Here is a 20,888-nt window from a genome sequence, read left to right on the forward strand (position 1 = left end):
CTCCTCACCATCCCCATCCCACCCCTCACCGTAACCCACCCCCATCCCACGCCCCTCCCATCCCATCCCCACACCATCCCCATACACTCACACCATTCCCAACCTACATCGTTCTCATCCTATACTGCAGCCATGCCATGCCCCTGCCCACCCCATCCCCATCATGTACCTATAGCATACACACCCCATCCCCATCCCATCCCCATTATAAACCTATACCACACTCATCCCATACTTACCCCGTACCCATAACATCCCCATCTCATACCCATTCCATATCGACCCCATACCCACACCATGCCTATAACATACCCATCCCAAACCTATACCATACTCATCCTATATCCACCCCATACCCATCCCTATCCATCCCATCCCTATATCGACCCCTTCCCATCCCCTTCCCACCTTCATCCCACACCCCAACCTACAACATAGTGCCCCATACACCATACCCACCCCATACCCCCCCATACCCACCCCTACCCCCATCCATACCCCCATCCAGCCCCCCCCTATATCGACCCCTTCCCATCCCATTCCCACCTTCATCCCACACCCCAACCTACAGCATAGCGCCCCATACCCCCCCAAACCCCCCCCATATCCCCCCATACCCCCCCCTATCCCCATCCCCACCCCATGCCCCCCCCCATACCCACCCCATACCCCCATCCATGCTCCCCCCCCCCCCATCCAGCCCCCCCCCCCATTGCCATCCCTCCATCTCCACCCGGGGGGCGCAATCCGGGTCGTGCACGCGCATGCGCGCAGCCGCGTAGCCCCCCCCCCCCCCAACTCGCCCCCCCCTCCCCCCGTTGACGTCACCGGGCGGCGGTGCGCGCTCCATCCCCCGGTGGCGGCGGCGCGCACAGCCCCCCCCCCCCGCCCCCTCCCGCAGCCCCCGGTGTCGCCGCCGCCGCCGCCGCCGTCCAGCCCCGTAGGGTCCCCCCCCCCCCCACCCCGTTCCCCCCCACCCCTCACCGCCCCGCTCCCCCCCGCCCCGCCCCGGCCCTCCTCCCCCCGCCCCCCCCCCCCCCCCCAACCCTCCCTCCGCGGATGTCGGTGCGCGGGCGCGGGCAGAACGACGTGAAGAGCGGGACCGAACCGAACCGAGCGGAACCGAACCGAACCGAACCGAGCCGGGCCGGGCCGCGCCGCCGGCATGGGGCCGTTCCTGGCCCTGGCCGGGATCCTGCTGGCCCTATTGGCCGCGCCCGCCGCCCGCGACCTCGAAGGTGAGTGCGGGGCTTTGCGGGGCGGTTCGGTTCGGTTCGGTGCGTCCCCACGGGGCTGCGCTTTGCTCCGGTTACGGGGCTCTGCGGGGCGGGGGGGGGCGGGGGGTGCCCGCAGCGGGGCTGCTCCCGGTCCCGTTCTCACTCGGTCCCGGTCTCACTCGGTCCCGGTCTCACCCGGTCCCGGTCCCGGTCCGGAGCGGTGCTGGAATCGCGGCTCCATCGGTGCTGTGACAAAGCAAAGCGCTGCGGGGCCGCTCCCCGCATTGCCCCATTCCTGCGGTGGTGGGGGGGGGCTCTGTGACCATTTTATCTCCTTCCCCCCCCCCCCCCCCACCCCCCGTTACCGGTAACTTTCCCCCGCATCGTTGCGGTGCTTTGCGGGCAGCTCCGGGCCCCGATCCCCGCTCGGTTCTTGCGGGGCCGCCCCGCATCGCGCTGTTCAACACGCTGCGCACGTCGCGGCCCGGTTCGCATCGATCCGCTCTGCGGGGTCCGAACCGCCGTGCGGGGCTGCGGGGGGGCGCTCGGTGTGTCCCCATGGGGGTCATAGTGGGGAGGGGGCGCTAAAATGGGGGGGGGGGCTAAAAGGGGGGGGGGGGGGGCTTCCCTGTGCTCAACCATCGCGCCCCACGGGGCTGCTGTTGTGTCATAGGGCCGGGGGGCTGCGGACACCCCCCCCCCCATTATGGGGCTACAGGAGGATGAATCTCACCCCACGTTTTGGGTCGGGGTTTGGGTCGGGGTTTGGGTCGGGGGGGGGCACGGTTCGCAGCTGACACCCGTGGGGTCGTTGGCCCCGACGTGACGCAGCCGCTGACCCCGCGGTCGGTTCTGCTCTGCCCCCATAGCACGGAACGCTGCCGGTTCGGTTCGGCTCCGGGTTCGGCTCCGGTTCCAACCCAACCCCGTCGGGGAAGCGGATTCCGAACTCGGTGGGGGCGGAGGGCCGGGCATCGCTCATTGCATAAGCGGCGTTGCCTTTGGAAACGGGGCTGCAGCGGTTGGGATGCGCTGGGGGGGGACGTTCCTCCATCGTCTCCTCCGCCCCATGGCTCGGAATGGGGCGGGGGGGGGGGGGGGGGGCAACGGGAACGCCCCCATTGGGGGCTCCCAGCGCCCACCCCACGGAGCCACGTGTGCCGGTCCAACGTGCTGCCATAAGAACGAGCCCCGATGTCGGATAAAGGGGGGAGGGGGATGGAAATAAGGGGGGGGGGGGTCTGTATCCCGGACCCATAGCGCTGTGGGGCTGCCCCACTTTGCAGCTCCGTTTGTAGGGCTGGACGCTGTTGGTTTGTTCATCTTGGGTTGCAAAGTCCAGCAGCTGGGGCTCCTGCAAAGGGACAAAGGGCAGCAACCGGCTGCAACGCGCAGGGATCCAGCAGCTTCAATGCATGGGGGGGGGGGGGGGGGTCTTGGTGTTGGGGGGGGGGGTCTTGGTGTTGGGGTGGGGTCTTGGTGTTGTTTGTGGGGGGTTTGTGCCCTCTGCTGCTTTGGAAATGGCTTTGGATGGGGCACTTTGCTGCTCCTCTGTGCATGTTTTAATGCATGGGGCTGCAGCTGCATCCCTGCTGATGGATGTGGGGCATCCATTGGGGGGGGTGGTATATGGGGGGGGGTCAGCCCCAATGTGTTGCATCCTCATTGCTCCCAGTGGTTGGGACAGTGCAGGGGTGGTGACAGCTGTGTCCCCATATCTATCCCCTGTGTCCCCCCATATCCCCTCTGTGTCCCCATATCTATCCCCTGTGTCCCCCCATATCCCCTGTATCCCCCCATATCCCCTCTGTGTCCTCCCATATCTATCCCCTGTGTCCCCCCATATCTATCCCCTGTGTCCCCCCATATCTATCCCCTCTGTGTCCCCATATCCCCTGTGTCCCCATATCTATCCCCTGTGTCCCCCCATATCTCCTGTGTCCCCATATCTCCTGTGTCCCCCCCTATCTGAGCCATATGGGGCTGTGGCTGCCCCTCTCCTCCATCACAGGACAAATTGAGGGCGGTGGGAGCAGCTCCTCATCCTGGAGCTAATGAGGCCAATGGTGCTGCTGTGGGGTGGGCACTGGTTATAGGGGGAGCTGGGACGGCCCCATACTGTGCCTTGGAGGGAGGGCTGGGTGTCCTGTGCCCCCCATAGAGGTGTGAGCAGCCCCACAGCCACGCTGGGATCCCAATGCTGGGAATGGGGCTGACTCAGCTTCCTTCCTGCAGGCCCTAATCCAAAGGGCCCATTGGGCACCCACCCCACATATGGGGTCGTGCCCATATATACCCTATAAGGTCGCTCTGCCCATCCATCCCCAGCACTAAATGTAGGCCATGGTGTCCCTTCCTGAGCCCAAGGGACGGCTATGGGGTGGGGGTGTGGGGTGGGCCATGGGGATGGGGAGCAGCTCTGAATTGCATGGACTGAGGCACCGGAGCTGAATGGGAAGGAGCCCTAATTGAGCTGGAAGTTGTGCTGTTAATTGGCTGGGCTAATTAGGCTCTTTGGAGGATGTTTCTCCCGGTGATGAGGCAGCACCGTGAGTGGTGCGGTTTGGAGGCGATGGGTGGGATGGGGGACCCGGCCCTATAGAGCTGCTATGGGGTCAGAGCTGCTATGGGGTCAGAGCCCTTATGGGGTTGGAGCTGCTGTGCTATCAGAGCTGCTATGGAGTCAGAGCTGCTATGGGGTCAGTTCCATTATGGGGTTGGAGCTGCTGTGCTATCAGAGCCACTATGGGGTCAGAGCTGCTATGGGGTTGGAGACTTTATGGGGTCGGAGCTGCTATGGGGCCAGTGCCGTTATGGGGTCGGAGCTGCTATGCTGTCAGTGCCACTGTGGGGTCAAAGACACTATGGGGTCGGAGCTGCTGTGGGGTTGGAGCTGCTATGGGGTCAGTGCCATTGTGGGGTTGGAGCTGCTATGGGGTCAGTGCCATTATGGGGTTGGAGCTGCTATGGGGTCAGTGCCATTATGGGGTTGGAGCTGCTATGGGGTCAGTGCCATTGTGGGGTTGGAGCTGCTATGGGGTCAGTGCCATTGTGGGGTTGGAGCTGCTATGGGGTCAGTTCCATTATGGGATTGGAGCTGCTATGGGGTCAGTGCCATTGTGGGGTCGGAGCTGCTATGGGGTCAGTTCCATTATGGGGTTGGAGCTGCTATGGGGTCAGTGCCATTATGGGGTTGGAGCTGCTATGGGGTTGGAGCCATTATAGGGTCAGATCCTCCATCATCCCATGGGCCGGATGCATCCCATCCTACAGCTCTGCCGGGTGGTTCCATCCCTTTGTTTGCAGCTCTTCTTATGGCTCCGTTATTCAGGCTGCATTCAGCCGATCCCATTGGGCTCATTTGCTCATCCCTTTCTATCAGCCCCCCCCCCACACCTTGTTTGGATGCTCGGTGACCCCCCCCCGGGCAGCAGCAGCAGCTCAGCGCTGTGAATGGTTTCCTGCATCGCCTCGTTGTGTTTTTTATTGTTTGCAAAAGGAAGCACTTGGCTTTAATACTTCCTACAGCCGCCGCCTTCCAAAGGGGCCGAGCCGTCCCCGCTATGGGGCACCGAATCGGAGCTCAGGGAATTCCTCTCCTCCTCCTACAACCCCCCTCCAGCCCCCACCCAAGGGATGGGGTTGCTCACACCTCTAATGGTGGGAGGATGTGGGGTGTCTATGGGGCTGTGTGGGGTGGGCTCGGCCCATGGGGTGTCTATGGGGCTGTGTGGGGTGGGCTCAGCCCATGGGGTGTCTATAGGGTTGTGTAGGGTGGGCTCAGTCAATGGGGTGTCTATGGGTTGGGGTTAGGTGTCTATGGGGCGGTGTGGGGTGTGCTCGGCCCATGGGGTGTCCGTGGGGCTGTGTGGGGTGGGCTCAGTCAATGGGGTGTCTATAGGGTTGTGTGGGGTGGGCTCAGCCCATGGGGTGTCCGTGGGGCTGTGTGGGGTGGGCTCAGTCAATGGGGTGTCTATGGGTTGGGGTTAGGGTTGGTGTCTATAGGGCTGTGTGGGGTGGGCTCAGTCAATGGGGTGTCTGTGGGGCTGTACAGGGTGGGCTCAGGCAATGGGGTGTCTATGGGGCAGTGTGGGATGGGCTCGGCCCATGGGGTGTCTATAGGGCAGTGTGGGGTGGGCTCAGCCCATGGGGTGTCTATGGGTTGGGATTAGGTGTCTATGGGGCTGTGTGAGGTGGGCTCAACCCATAGGGTGTCTATAGGGCTGTGTGATGTGGGCTCAGCTCTTGGGGTGTCTATGGATCAATGTGGGCTGGGCTCAGCCCATAGGTGTCTATGGGGCTGTGGGATGCTCTGGGGTCCCCATAACTCATCAATGGGGCTCAGAGCATCTTTCACACCACGGCCCTAAATCCAGAGCAGCTCCGGAGCGCCGCCCTCCTCTGTGGAATAGAATCCCTTTATGTCCTTAATGAGGGCACTCACAGCCCGCTAATTATTCAGCCATAGAAGTGACTTTGATTCCCGCAGTGTCCCCTCAAAGGGCCTTTTTCTGCTCCTCTTCACTAGCACCATTCTGCTCGGGTTCCCCATTTTACACAAAGTCCTTATTTGCAAAGGCAGCGAAATTGAGTTGACTCAGGAATGGAGGCCAATGGCTCTGGCCGGGATCCAGTGCTTGTAGGGCCGCGGCTGCACGATGCTGGTCTGCATAGGGACCCACTGCCACCCCACCCCATCCCATCTCATCCCATCCCACCCCATCCCACCCTGCACACAGCCCCACTCCATCCCCATCCCCATCCCCATCCCCATCCCCTTCCCCTTCCCCTTCCCCTTCCCCTTCCCCTTCCCCTTCCCCTTCCCCTTCCCCATCCCCATCCCCATCCCCATCCCCTTCCCCTTCCCCTTCCCCATCCCCATCCCCATCCCCATCCCCATCCCCTTCCCCTTCCCCTTCCCCTTCCCCTTCCCCTTCCCCATCCCCATCCCCTTCCCCATCCCCTTCCCCTTCCCCTTCCCCTTCCCCTTCCCCTTCCCCATCCCCTTCCCCTTCCCCTTCCCCTTCCCCTTCCCCTTCCCCTTCCCCTTCCCCTTCCCCTTCCCCTTCCCCTTCCCCTTCCCCTTCCCCTTCCCCATCCCCTTCCCCATCCCCATCCCCATCCCCATCCCCATCCCCATCCCCATCCCCATCCCCATCCCCTTCCCCATCCCCTTCCCCTTCCCCTTCCCCTTCCCCATCCCCATCCCCATCCCCATTCCCATCCCCATCCCCATTCCCATCCCCATCCCCATCCCCATCCCCATCCCCATCCCCATCCCCATCCCCATCCCCATCCCCATCCCATCCCCATCCCCATCCCATCCCCATCCCATTCCCATCCCCATCCCATTCCCATCCCCATCCCCATCCCCATCCCACCCTCCATCTGACCCCGCTGCCCTCCCCATCCCCCCCCCCCAGCGCTGTGTTTCAGCTGTGGGGATGAAATGCCAATTAATCCACACCGTGTAATTGCTTTATTGCGCGGCGCGGGCAGATCCCGGGGGATCCTTATCAGCTGCAGCCAGAAGCCATAAATAACGTGTGCTCTGTTTGGGTCCCAATCAGGGACATCCCCCCACCCCCAACCCAGGTCAAGGGGGGTGGGGTGCCCTGGGGGCAGCCTCCCCCCCACTACCCCCTATATATGGGGAGAGGAATCCCCCATCCCCATTACCCCCTCTATATGGTGATAGGAATGCCCCTGCCTCCCATTACCCCCTCTATATGGGGGGAGGAATCCCCCACCACCTCTATATGGGGATAGGAATGCCCTCACCCCCCATTATCCCCTCTATATGGGGGGAGGAATGCCCCTCCCTCTATATAGGGTAGGAATACCCCCCACACACTACCCCCTTTATATGGCAATAGGAATACCCCCCCCATTACCCCTTCTATATGGTGATAGGAATGCTGCCCCCCTCCCCACTACCCCCTCTATATGGGGGGAGGAATCCCCCATCCCCATTACCCCCTCTATATGGGGATAGGAATGCCCCTGCCTCCCATTACACCCTCTATATGGGGGGAGGAATCCCCCACTCCCTCTATATGGGGTCAGGAATACCCCCCCCCCCCCCACTACCCCCTCAATATGGGAATAGGAACACCCCCCCATCCCCCATTACCCCCTCTATATGGGAGTAGGATTCCCCCCCCCCTTATAGGGATAGGAATACCCTTCCCCATTACCCCCTTTATATGGGGGGGATGAATACCCCCCCAGCCCCCCTATGGGAATAGGAATGCCCCCCTATGTGTTGCTGCCAGCCAGCCCCCCCCCACAGCCCTCCCACCACTTGTATGTGTGTGTTAAGGGGGGGGGGGGGGGGGTTGCAGCCCCTTCTCTTGGCTGCAAACCCTTTTTGTTTCCCTGCTTTCTTTTTGTTCTGCTTTTGCTTTTCCATTTCAATTGCAGATAAGCTGCAAAAAGGAGGAGGGGAAAAAACAAGGGATGGTGGCTGAGGGGGCTTAGGAATGGGGGGGGGGTCTTATCCCTTTTCTTGCTGCCCCCCCCCCCCCCCAGGACCCACTCTGTGATGGAGGCCCTGGGACGTTGCAATGGGATTTATTCCCCTTCCCCCTCTCGGTGGGGATTCTGCTCTCAGCCGGCTCCATTTGTGGCCCCACTGCCCTCCTTTGTCTGAGGGAACAGCGGGGATGGGGGGATCCTATGGGGTCGGGGGGGGTCCTATGGGGTCAGGGGGATCCTGTGGGGTCGGGGGCATCCTATGAGGTCAGGGGGGTCCTATGGGGTCGGGGGGATCCTATGGGGTCAGGGGGATCCTGAGGGGTCGGTGGGATCCTATGGGGTCGGGGGGATCCTATGGGGTCGGGGGGATCCTGTGGGGTCAGGGGGGTCCTGTGGGGTCGGGGGAGTCCTATGGGGTCAGGGGAGTCCTGTGGGGTCGGTGGGATCCTGTGGGGTCGGTGGGATCCTATGGGGTCGGGGGGATCCTATGGGGTCAGGGGGGTCCTATGGGGTCGGGGGGATCCTATGGGGTCAGGGGGATCCTATGGGGTCAGGGGGGTCCTATGGGGTCGGGGGGATCCTATGGGGTCGGGGGGGTCCTATGGGGTCGGGGGGATCCTATGGGGTCGGGGGGGTCCTATGGGGTCGGGGGGGTCCTATGGGGTCGGGGGGGTCCTATGGGGTCAGGGGGATCCTGTGGGGTCAGGGGGTTTGGGGTCTGTGCTGCTTTAACCCTTGGCTGCTCCTCAGTGGGGCCATCAGTGGGACCTGAGGGTGGGTATAGATGTGGTGGGGGTCCTGGCAGCCCAATACCTGGTCTGCTCCCACCGGGGGGGTGTTTGGGGTCCTGACAGCTAATTTGGTTCCCTTTGGGGGGTATTTGGGGTCCTCTCACCCAGTGCACCCCCACCAGGTTGTGTTTGGGGTCCTGGCACCCCCTTGGTGGTGTATGGGGTGCTGGTACCCAATGCATTCACTTCTGGGGGTGTATGGGGTCCTGGCAGCTGACTTGCTCCCACTTGGGGGTATATGGGGTCCCAGCACCCAATGGACTCCCACCCAGCTGTATTTGGGGTCCTGGCACTCAATGCACGCCCACCTTGGGGGTATTTATGGTCTTGGAAGCTGATTTGCTCCCACTCGGGGGGTTTATGGGGTTCTGACATCCCACTTACTCCCATTTGGGGGCTGTTTGGGGTCCCGGCAGCAGCGCTGGGTGTCTGTGCCACGTGTCATTGGGTGCAGCACCATCCCCCCCCCCCCATCCCTCATCCACGGCTCCTCTCCACCCTCATCCCCCAGCTCTGCCCCCACTCAGCCCCCTTTGCAACCCCCCCCCCCATCCTATTTCTCAGCTGGAAAGTGTTGGGGGGGGGGGGGGGAAGGAAACACACACAACCCCCCCCCCCTTCAGTCTTTTAAAGTCAACATTTACTCAGCAATTGAGGCAGCCCCTCCCCCTTCACCCCCCCCCCCCTTTTCTTCCTCCCCCTCTTTCACAGCCCAAATATTTGCGGCTCCGAATGGGACGGAGCGAACAGAGCCATAGAACAGAGCCCCGTTATGGCCGGAGTCTGGTTTGAATCTTCCCCCTTTGCAAAGAAGGAAAAGGAAAAGGAAAGGGGGGGGGGGGGGGGGATGGAAGAATGGCAAAAATGCATTTGAACTGTTTGGAGATCTTGTGTTTAAATGCAAGCCAAACAAATTAGCCTCAATCCCAACCCCCCCCTCTATTGATAAAATACGGCTGCGGGATCCGCGTTGTGTTGTTTTAAAGGTCTGTGTTAGTCGGGCTGGTTCTGTATGGCCTGAGGACAGACGGGTTTGGTTGTAGGGCTGGGAGCTCTGTGTTTTCCTTTGGTGGGTCCCACTCCGTGCCCTATAGCTCCGTGCCCTATAGCTCCATGCCCTATTAGCTCCATGCCCTATAGCTCTATGCCCTATAGCTCCGTGCCCTATAGCTCTGTGCCCTATAGCTCCATGTCCTATAGCTCTATGCCCTATAGCTCCGTGCCCTATAGCTCCGTGTCCTATAGCTCTACGCCCTATAGCTCCGTGCCCTATAGCTCCGTGCCCTATAGCTCCGTACCCTATAGCTCCGTGCCCTATAGCTCCGTGTCCTATAGCTCCGTGCCCTATAGCTCTGTGCCCTATAGCTCCGTGCCCTATAGCTCCGTGTCCTATAGCTCCGTGCCCTATAGCTCTGTGCCCTATAGCTCCGTGCCCTATAGCTCCGTGCCCTATAGCTCCGTGTCCTATAGCTCTATGCCCTATAGCTCCGTGCCCTATAGCTCCATGCCCTATAGCTCCGTGCCCTATAGCTCCGTGCCCTATAGCTCCGTGCCCTATAGCTCCGTACCCTATAGCTCCGTGCCCTATAGCTCCATGCCCTATAGCTCCGTGCCCTATAGCTCCGTACCCTATAGCTCCGTGCCCTATAGCTCCATGCCCTATAGCTCCGTGCCCTATAGCTCCGTGCCCTATAGCTCCGTGCCCTATAGCTCCGTGTCCTATAGCTCTATGCCCTATAGCTCCATGCCCTATAGCTCCGTGCTCTATAGCTCCGTGCCCTATAGCTCTGTGCCCTATAGCTCCGTGCCCTATAGCTCCATGCCCTATAGCTCCGTACCCTATAGCTCCGTGCCCTATAGCTCTGTGCCCTATAGCTCTGTGCCCTATATCTCCGCTATGGGGCATCGCCGTAGGGTAAACCTCAGTGCCTCCATCAGAGCGATGGGGAGGCAAAAAAGGGGACGAAAGGCTCTGAAATCTGAGAACAAAGAATGGATGGATTTGGGGAATAAGGGGGGGGTGGAAGGAAAGGCAGAAAGTGAAGGCATAAGGGATCGCATTGTGGCTATGGAAGGGTGCTGTGCTGCAGCCAATGGACCCCCTGGGGGTCTCTGTGTGGTTATGGGGGGGGGTCGGAGGGGGACCCTATGGGATATGGGGCCGAAGACCTAGGAGGAATGCGGAGTGGGTTTATTTTTCTCCCTCTCTCTTCCCCCCCCCCCGGGTTGGAACATCTGTTTTGCAAATCACGCTCATTCCAACCCGTCTTTATTGCCAGCCCCGTTTCCTTTGCGGAGCTGCCTCCTCCCGAGGAAGGAGAGATGGGGTGGAGCCCTCAGATGGTCCCGAAGCTTTTGGGGGCTTCTCTCGGGGTCTCATCCTACACATCAAAGGGGATTCGGGGTCTCGTGGAGGAGGGGGACCCTCCTGCTCAGCGCCCCCATGGAAAGCGGGGTGCTATATCCTCCTATAGGCTACAAGCAAACCATAGTGGTGGTGCATGGAGCTCTTAAAGTGCTTTGGAAGCCCCCCTGGATTCACCCATCATCCACATGCATTATGGGGGGGGGGGTCACATCCCCAACCCTCCCCATGGCAGCAGGGTTCCCTCCTTGCACCAGCACAACCACGTGTTGTTTGGAGCCCCGTTTTCCTCTCTTTTTGCCTTCTTTTTTAAGCAGGGCTCACTCCTCTGACTGCTAAAGAGGGGGATGTTTGCCATGGAGTCTCTTTGCAGCTGGGCTCCTCTCTGAGCCGCCCATTGTGTGCCATATGAAGGCCCCTTTTATTCCCCTCCCTCCGAGGTTGGAGCCCCTCAGCTCAGCTCAGCTCCCACTTTTGCAGCTCCCAGGGCCCGAATTTGGCTCCGCGTGAACACACCATTGATGCACATCAACCCTCATCGCCCACCCTTGCATCCATCCCAATGCTTTGCCATGGGGATGGGGGGCAGTGCTGGTGGTGTGAGCCTGGTATACGGCTCTGGGATGGAAGATCCTTATGGAAACCCTGAGCTTTGGGATGCTTTGGTGCTCCATTGGGACTGCAGGGCTGAGGTGCTGACCCACGGTCCAGCTCTCATCCTTTGCAAACACTGACCTGCAGGGTGGGAGCTGAGACTGGAGCTGAATGGGGCTAGGTGTGTGTATGGGGTCCTGGAAGGTGATTTGCTCCTATTTATGGGTATTTGGGGTCCTGGAAGGTAATTTGATCCCACCTGGGAGTATATAGGGTCCTAGAAGCTGACTTAGTCCCACCTGGGGGTATTTGGGGTCCTGGAAGGTGATTTACTCCCACTATGGGGATGTATGGGGTCCTAGAAGCTGACTTAGTCCCACCTGGGGGCATTTGGGGTCCTGGAAGGTGATTTACTCCCACTATGGGGATGTATGGGGTCCTAGAAGCTGACTTAGTCCCACCTGGGGGCATTTGGGGTCCTGGAAGGTGATTTACTCCCACAATAGGGGTGTATGGGGTCCTAGAAGCTGACTTAGTCCCACCTGGGGGTGTTTGGGGTCCTGACATCCAACTCGCTCCCATCTGGGGGTATTTAGGGTCCTGGAAGTTGATTTACTCCCACCCTTGGGGGCTGTTTGCTATCCTGGCACCCAGTGCACTCCCACTTAGAAACACCCCAGGGCGGCTTTGGGGTCTCTTAGGGTTTTATCCCCATCCCATGATGGGTGCAGAGCTGGAGGGGCTGCAGTGCATGGGAGGGGGCTGCAGTGCATGGGAGGGGGCTGTGATGCAGGACAGGCCTTGCACAGCTGCAGCTCTCAGCTGAGCTTTGCTGCCTGCTCCGTGCTCTGCGCTGCTCCAAACACACGTTGCATTTTTGCTCCCCGTTGTTGCGGTGCTGCCAATTGTGCATCAGCCAACAAAGAACTTTTCCTGCAGTGTCTGCTGGCCAAAAAACCCCGCCAGCATCTCTCCCTCCCTGCTGACAGCATTGCAGTGCTGGGGGGCCACATTGGGGGCTGCAACCCCCCCATTGACCACCCCAACCCCCCATTGACCACCCCAACCCCCCCATTGACCACCCCAACCCCCCCATTGACCACCCCAAACCCTCCATTGACCACCCCAAACCCCATTGATCACCCCAAACCCCCCATTGACCACCCCAACCCCCCCATTGACCACCCCAACCCCCCCATTGACCACCCCAAACCCCCCATTGACCACCCCAAACCCCCCATTGACCATCCCAACCCCCCATTGACCACCCCAACCCCCCATTGACCACCCAACCCCCCACTGACCACCCCAAACCCCATTGACCACCCCAACCCCCCATTGACCACCCCAACCCCCCATTGACCACCCCAAACCCCATTGACCACCCCAACCCCCCCATTGACCACCCCAAACCCCCCCATTGACCACCCCAACCCCCCCATTGACCACCCCAACCCCCCCATTGACCAACCCAACCCCCCCATTGACCACCCCAACCCCCATTGACCACCCCAACCCCCCATTGACCACCCCAACCCCCCCATTGACCACCCCAACCCCCCATTGACCACCCCAACCCCCCCCCATTGACCACCCCAACCCCCCATTGACCATCCCAACCCCCCCATTGACCACCCCAAACCCCCCCATTGACCACCCCAAACCCCCCATTGACCACCCCAAACCCCATTGACCATCCCAACCCCCCACTGACCATCCCAACCCCCCCATTGACCACCCCAAACCCCCCATTGACCACCCCAAACCCCCCCCACTGACCACCCCAACCCCCCATTGACCACCCCAACCCCCCATTGACCACCCCAACCCCCCCCATGATGTGAAATGAGGCTTTTCAATCCATTCTCACTTGGCTTTTCCCATTTATCTCCCTCTTTCCTTTCACCCCCTGTTCTTTTATTCATCCCATTGGAATCTCAGCACCTTTGGGCTCCCAGCAATGAATTAATCCAACCTAAACCATCTTCCAGCACATGGAGCTCCACTCCTGCTTCCTCCCATTGCCATTAATGCCTCACTTTTATATTTATCAGGGCTCTGGGCTGATGGATCAGCTAACAACCTGCAACCTTCATTAGCGATGTGGTCCTTCATTTCAGCTCCTATTTATGATTGGGGATTGGGGGAAGGAAAGAAATCATTGGGAAGAAACTGATCTTCTTCATTCTGGTTGTTTTTCTTTTCCCATCCAGCACCCAAGACGTGCAGCCCCAAACAGTTTGCATGCAAAGATCAGATAACGTGCATATCTAAGGGCTGGCGCTGTGACGGGGAGAAGGATTGTCCCGATGGCTCGGATGAATCACCCGATATCTGTATGTATGATTTCCTTTCCACGTCGCCCCCTTTCTGTTCTGCTCCATTTTGTTGCTTGAGGACCCCCCCCCTCCTTGCTCCCACTTCACCCCTTCATGGTGTATTGCTGGGTACCAACCAGCTCCATCCGTCCGGCTGTTTGCCATTGGGGTCCTATTGAGGATGATGCTGCTTTAATCTGCTCCCATCTGGATGCTGAGGGTGCTGCTGGGGGGTCTGGGCTATTTTGGGGTCAGTGTGTGGTGGGGGGAGGCAGGAGATGCCCCAGGGATGGAGGGGAAGGGGGTGTGGGGTTAATGAGTGGGGCTGGGACACTGTAAGGGAGGAACCATAGGGGGAATGGGGCTGGGAAGGGGCAGGATGGGAGAAGGGAGCTGTGTTGGGTCAGACAGGAACAGGAGCCATGTTGGGTTGGACAAGACAGGCCATGATCAGGGAGCCATGTTGGGTTGAACAAGGCCAGGAGCCATATTGGGTTGGACAATATAGGCCAATGATCAGGGAGCCATGTTGGGTTGGACAGGGCCAGGAGCCATGTTGGGTTGGACAATATAGGCCATGAACAGGGAGCCATATTGGGTTGGACAGGGCCAGGATGTGAGCAAGGAGCCATATTGGGTTGGACAGAGCCAAGAGCCATGTTGGGTTGGACAATATAGGCCACGAGCAGGGAGCCATGTTGGGTTGGACAAGACAGGCCATGATCAGGGAGCCATATTGGGTTGTACAACATAGGCCATGATCAGGGAGCCATGTTGGGTTGAACAAGGCCAGGAGCCATATTGGGTTGGATGAGGCAGGCCATGAGCAGGAAGCCATATTGGGTTGGACAAGGCAGACCATGAACAGGGATCCATGTTGGGTTGGAGAGGGCCAGGAGCCATGTTGTGTTGTACAAGACAGGCCACGAGTAGGGAGCCATGTTGGGTTGGACAGGGGTGGGAGCCATATTGGGTTGAACAGAGCCAAGAGCCATGTTGGGTTGGACAGGGCCAGGCCATGATCAGGGAGCCATGTTGGGTTGAACAAGGCCAGGAGCCATGTTGGGTTGGACAAGACAGGCCATGATCAGGGAGCCATGTTGGGTTGGACGGGGCCAGGAGCCATGTTGGGTTGTACAAGACAAGCCATGAGCAGGGAGCCATGTTGGGTTGGACAGGGGTGGGAGCCATATTGGGTTGAACAAGGCCAGGAGCCATGTTGCGTTGTACAAGGCAGGCCACGAGTAGGGAACCATGTTGGGTTGGGCAATATAGGCCATGATCAGGGAGCCATGTTGGGTCATAGAGGGCCAAGAGCCATGTTGGGTTGTACAAGACAGGCCATGAGTAGGGAGCCATGTTGGGTTGGACAGGGCCAGGAGCCATATTGTGTTGTACAAGACAGGCCACGAGTAGGGAGCCATATTGAGTTGGACAACATAGGCCATGATCAGGGAGCCATGTTGGGTTGGACAAGGCCAGGAGCCATATTGGGTTGGACAACATAGGCCATGATCAGGGAGCCATATTGGGTTGGACAACATAGGCCATGATCAGGGAGCCATGTTGGGTCAGACAGGCCATGATCTACACTGGGTTGTACAAGACAGGCCATGAACAGGGAGCCATATTGGGTCGAACAGGGCCAGGAGCTCCTGCAGTTCACCCCCATATTTCTCTATGCTGAGTGCTGCAATTGACACCCAGCATTATGGCCGCATCCTGCCTGTGCTCCCGCTGTTCTTGGCACACAGTTTCCTCCCCAGCAGGCTGCGGTTCGGCGCCGGAGTTATTTATTTCTGAAAGCAAAAAAAAAATGATGCAACCGTCCCCTCCGTGGGAGGGATGGGGGGGGTTGGGATGGGCCCGTCTGGCTCCGCTTAATCTGCAGCCCTGGAAAATTACTGCGGGACGGTTTGGAGGCTGGAAGGAATCCGTCCTGATTGACGTATTGCACTGGCTGTGCAGCTCACAGCTCTCTCTTTATCCACTTGGACAGGTAGATGGACGCCCTGGATGCTCTTTTTTTCCCCCCTAAAACCTCATTCTTTTTCCTTATTCTTCACTGTCTGAGCGGTGCTGGTGGGGCTGCAGGGTGGACGGCACCCACTGGATGAGCTGGGGAAGGACCATCATCACCATCATCACATCTATACCCCCCATAAGATGAAATCCCCACCTTCCAAAGGGCAGAAGGGACCCCCCAGATCTCACACCCTGCACTCAGCCCTCGGCTGGTTGCTGGGGCTGGATGGGCATCGCCTATGGGTGCCTCTCCCATGGGCAGAGGGATGCTGAGCTCTGCCTGCTCCTGCCCAGGCTCGTGCTGACAGCCCGACCTGTCAGCACTGGCAGGCAGCTCTTGATGTGCCAGGGGAGCTTTTCTCACGCCACTTTGGCACCGGGGCACCCAGAAGGCTCTTATCCCCCCCCCTCAATCCTCCTTATCTTCTTGGCAGGGACAGAATGACTTTGATTCCTATGATTGAATGATTAGGATGTCTTTGAATTATCCCCAGCCCTGGCTGCGGATGCTGCTTGTGGCAGCCAGGCAGGGCTGTTTACATTGCAGTGATACACTCATGTCATGGGCTCTGCAAATGCTGTCTGTTCTATGGAAGCTTTTCCTCTCCAGGGGACTCTCATTGAGCACAGGGAGAGTTCCCTTGTCAGCCCTATGGATGCACTCGTGTCCATAGGAGAGGCATGCACTGATTCCTCGCTTTCACATCCCACCATGGGTCGGATCAGTCCTTCCCAAGGAGCAAAGCTTGGATGAGAGCCTCCTCCCTTCTTGCAAAGCAAAAGGGTGCAGGGATATGGACTTGCTGTGGCTGTTTGTCCTGCTGGCCCCATAGATGGGTGTCACACTGCTTCCTGCAGTCCCATTGCACCCCATAGCTGAGATGGGGGGTTGTTTGCATCCATGCTTGAAGCCAAGCAACCCCATCCAGGAGCAGGAGGAGCTGCAGCACTTTGCTTACCCACATAGTGACCCTGGGATGATGCAGTGCTGGGTGCTGGCACCCAATGTAGAACCATGGGCAGGACCTGCCCGTTCCGGGTCACGCTCCCATCTGTTCCCTTTGCAGCTTTTCCATCTCTTTGGGCTGTTGCCAAATCAATTACAGCCCTTATTTATGGAAGAACGAATTGCTTTGCTTCTTTCCTTGCCCCCCCTTCCCTTTTTATTTCCAAGTGAGGTTAAAATTCCGGCCTAATTCAGCTCCTTGGGGTGTACCACAAGCTTGTCACATGTAATAAATGGGCTCATTTATTAGCAAACCCACACAGTCAAAAGCAAACAGAGCGGCTTGTAGATTAATCCTGCCCTGTGTGCGATAAGCAGTTCTGATCCAGGCTCTGTGCTGGGGAATAATGGGCACGGCGGATCCGAGCTGTGCACTTCATTCTGTTGCCTTCCTTCTTTTGGCCTGCTTGGTGGTGCTTAATTAACCCTTAATTTGCAATGCCTTGATGGCAGCGTGGTTCAACCCCCTTTGAGGAAGGGGCAGAGCATCCCTTTGGGGGCTGGAATGGAGAGCAGGGAGCAATGTGTGCTCCCAGGGCTGCAATAGAACCTGGTGCTCAGGTTCCCATCCTGAGCTCTGCATCCATCCCATCTGCTTGGACCCAATGATCTCAAAGTCTTTTCCAACCTGTTGTTTTATTGGTTGATCTGGCAGTGCTGAGCAAGCTGGAAATGTTCCTATATGTGTTGGAAAAGCATCTCTGTGCTCAAAGGGGTGGATATGGCAGCTGGAGCCCTTTGGATTCCCATCCTTTGGGCACCAAGGGCGCATTGCATGAACCATGGATGGGATGGGATGGGATGGGATGGGATGGGATGGGATGGGATGGGATGGGATGGGATGGGATGGGGTGGGATGGGATGGGATGGGATGGGATGGGATTAGATGTGATGGGGTGGGGTGGGGTGGGGATGGGGATGGGATGGGATGGGGTGGGATGGGATGGGATGGGATTAGATGTGATGGGGTGGGGTGGGACGGGATGGGGTGGGATGGGATGGGATGGGATGGGATGGGATTAGATGTGATGGGGTGGGGTGGGATGGGGTGGGATGGGATGGGATGGGATGGGATTAGATGTGATGGGGTGGGATGGGGATGGGGATGGGATGGGATGGGATGGGATGGGATGGAGTGGTGGGATGGATGGACCTTGGCAATGTGGGATCATCCCATGTCCTCTGGGCAGGACTTTTGCATGGATCCCCCCCCCCCAACACTGCTGTGTTTTGGGGCTGCTCAGTGCAGCTCGCTTGCAGGACTTTGCAGCTCTGTGTAACGGAGCTCAGTTGGGAAGGGCAGAGGAAAACAACCCAACCCTCTGAGGCTGCTCATCCAGAAACTATTTGCTGTTTCATCACTGGGGTGGGTGGAGGCTCCTGTCTGGGAGGGGAGGGGATTCCAATGCACAGGGGATGCACAGCAGAGCTGTGAGTGTCCTCCCTGCTCCAAGCCTGTGTGCTAAACCTGGGCTGACTTGCAGTGCAATGCAACCTGAGGGCTGCAGGATTTGCTGTGCAATGCAAGGAGGGGAAGCTGAGTCCTGGGGGCTGCTCTCTTGGTTGGAGCTGAAGCACCGGGAGAGCTTTGAGTGGGGTTTGGGGGGATCTGATTTGCTTTGCAGCGTGTTTTGTTGTTTGCCTTTAATGCTGTGCTGCTTTTCAGAGCAGCTTAAACAAATAAGCTGTGCTTCCTTTGTAAGTTGGGGGAGTTAATAATGGAGATTAAGGCTCCTGGTAGCGTGTAACCCCGGTGTTTAACAACCCCCCTGCGAGCTGCTCTGCCTGTAACAGAGGAGCAAAAGGGTTTGTTGGCACCTGTGGATGCACATTGAGCACCGAGCTTCCATGCACCCACGTGCTCATGGAGCTGTGGGACCCCAGGGCTCAAAGCAGGGATTGAAGGTGTTTGCAGTGCCCTATAGCTGCTATAGGGTGCCCATATATCCCCCCCATGCACAGTGGGTGCTATGGGGAGGTGATGGAGGGGGGCGGCTGGTTGCACCCTGGTTTAGGTAGTGACTGCTGCCCCTTTTGCTGTCCTTGCAGGCCCTCAGAGCAAAGTGTCGCGGTGCCAACCCAACGAGCACAACTGCCTGGGCACCGAGCTGTGCATCCACATGAGCAAACTGTGCAATGGGCTCCACGACTGCTTCGACGGCTCGGATGAGGGGCCGCACTGCAGGGGTAGGTGCTGGGAGATGGGCTGCCATTTCCTCTCTTATCACCCTCGGACTAAGAGATCTATGGGGACAGCATCACCAACCCCCCCCCCCCCCCCACCCCCTTTGCTCTGTTCCCTCCCATATTGGGTACATCACGAGGTCCCTGAGCTGCTGTTGGGTTGGGGGTGGGATCCAGGCTGCTCCCCTGCTGTTCTATGGCCAAGCTTTGCCCTGCTGGAGGTGCTGGTGCCCCCGTCCCAGCAGCAGGAGGTTCTGGGGGGGCAGCTGAGCTGGCAGTCTGAGCACTCAGAGATTATCCAGAGCCGCTTGCAAGTAAATGCCCATCATTCCTGAGCCTGCAGGCCATTAAATAGCTGCATTGTCTCCTGGCTTTAACAGCTTGGAGAGTCGGGATTCTGGTGCAGATAAGAGATGCTGATGGATTTTTTTCCATATTTCCAGGTGCTTTGTTCCCCCCCCCCCATTGGTCTCCTGGCTGCTCCCTTCTTGTTAATCCTGTTGGGAAACTCTCCCCCAAATCTCAGCGTTCATCGCTGCTCAGATCAGCTGCGTTGAAACTCGTGTCCTGGGCTGACCCCAGGGCTGGCTCAATGCTTCAAGCCCAGCCTGGGGGCTCCTTTAGGGCCGTTTCCATCCCATTTAACTCAATCCCTTGCTGGGACATGCAGCTTCTCTCTCTTCCTTCCTGCAGCCCTTTGGGAAGCCCTGCCCTGGCTGACAATGAATATTTAGCTAATAGGTCTCACCGGTTAAATGAGAGCTCATTATTCACAGCTGGGCAATGCATGGCATGGTGCTGGTGGCTCGGGGCCAGGGCAGCTGCTGGGTGCTGCTGAGCTCCCTATGGGTGCTGAGCCCCACAACCTGCCCTGAGCTTTGCTGGGTGTTTAGGGCTGTGCTGCTCATCCTGCAGGCCCTGAGTGGAGCAGTGCAGAGCAAGCAGTGCTGCAATGCACGCTGCTGCAATGCTCTGCAGCTCCCAGGAGCCATCCCAGGTTCAGCCCTATGGCAGCACAGTGTGGGGCACATCAGGCCCCATTGAGCACCCCCAGCTCCCATCACACCCCATCCTTCTGGCTGATCATTTGCTGCCCTTTGCACCTGGCCCCCTCCCCACTTAATGCCATGTATTCTGAAGGCTTTACCCTATTTCCTTGGCTGCTGTGGAGCTACAGACCCGAGGCTGAGCTGCCCTACAAGGGGAAGGGTCCCATGGGGGGCAGACCCCACCGAGCTCTGCTCTGTCTGACCCCTCCTGTGCCTTTCATTGCAGAGCAATTGGCCAATTGCACAGCGCTGGGCTGCCAGCATCACTGCGTGCCCACGCTGAGCGGCCCTGCCTGCTACTGCAACAACTCCTTCCAGCTGGCTGAGGACAGGAGGAGCTGCAAAGGTGGGTGTGGGTTTGGGGGGGGGGGCTCATAGAGGAGCCCTAAAGGGGCTCATTGAGGCTCAGCACCTCTGGGCTCCCAATGGGGTGGTGGTCTCCATTCAACCATAGGGCTGCTGAGCTGAGGGGTAGGAAGGATGCAGGTTGTGTGTGCATGTGGGTTAGGGTTAGGATTAGGGTTAGGATTAGGGTTAGGGTTAGGATGCTGGGTAACAAGGGAGGGTGGGGTGATGTTGTGTTGGTCCCTTTGCTTTCTGTGTGTTGCTGGGCTGCCTTGCACATGGTGGCTGCCATAGAAGGATGTTTGCTGCTCCAAACCTTAATGCTCCCCTTTATTTTGCAGACTTCGATGAATGCACCGTTTACGGCACCTGCAGCCAGACCTGCACCAACACCGAGGGCTCCTACACGTGCAGCTGTGTTGAAGGATACCTGCTGCAGCCTGACAACAGGTCCTGCAAAGCAAAGAATGGTGAGAGCAACAACAGGCCCCTGGGCGGCTCCTGCTGGGAGTGGGAC

At 58.8% G+C, this 20,888-nt stretch overlaps 1 protein-coding gene across 5 annotated transcripts in view; it reads left to right on the forward strand.

Moving 5' to 3' along the window:
• The first annotated feature begins 850 nt into the window (after positions 1-850).
• LRP1 (LDL receptor related protein 1) overlaps positions 851-20,888 on the forward strand; it is a 70,874-nt gene continuing 50,836 nt past the window's right edge. For all 5 annotated transcript variants that reach the window (XR_014941819.1, XM_085535432.1, XM_085535433.1 and 2 more), the window contains exons 1-5: positions 851-1,238; positions 13,658-13,780; positions 18,843-18,980; positions 20,253-20,372; positions 20,713-20,841. Coding sequence is in view for 4 of the 5 variants with exons in the window: in XM_085535432.1 (XP_085391558.1) it covers positions 1,166-1,238; positions 13,658-13,780; positions 18,843-18,980; positions 20,253-20,372; positions 20,713-20,841 (583 nt within the window). In the remaining variant the exon portion in view is untranslated. The remainder of the gene's footprint in view (positions 1,239-13,657; positions 13,781-18,842; positions 18,981-20,252; positions 20,373-20,712; positions 20,842-20,888) is intronic.

The sequence above is a fragment of the Coturnix japonica genome, unplaced genomic scaffold (genome assembly GCF_054131305.1).
Source record: "Coturnix japonica strain WE unplaced genomic scaffold, WE-NBRP24 Scf121, whole genome shotgun sequence".
Lineage (NCBI taxonomy): Eukaryota > Metazoa > Chordata > Aves > Galliformes > Phasianidae > Coturnix > Coturnix japonica.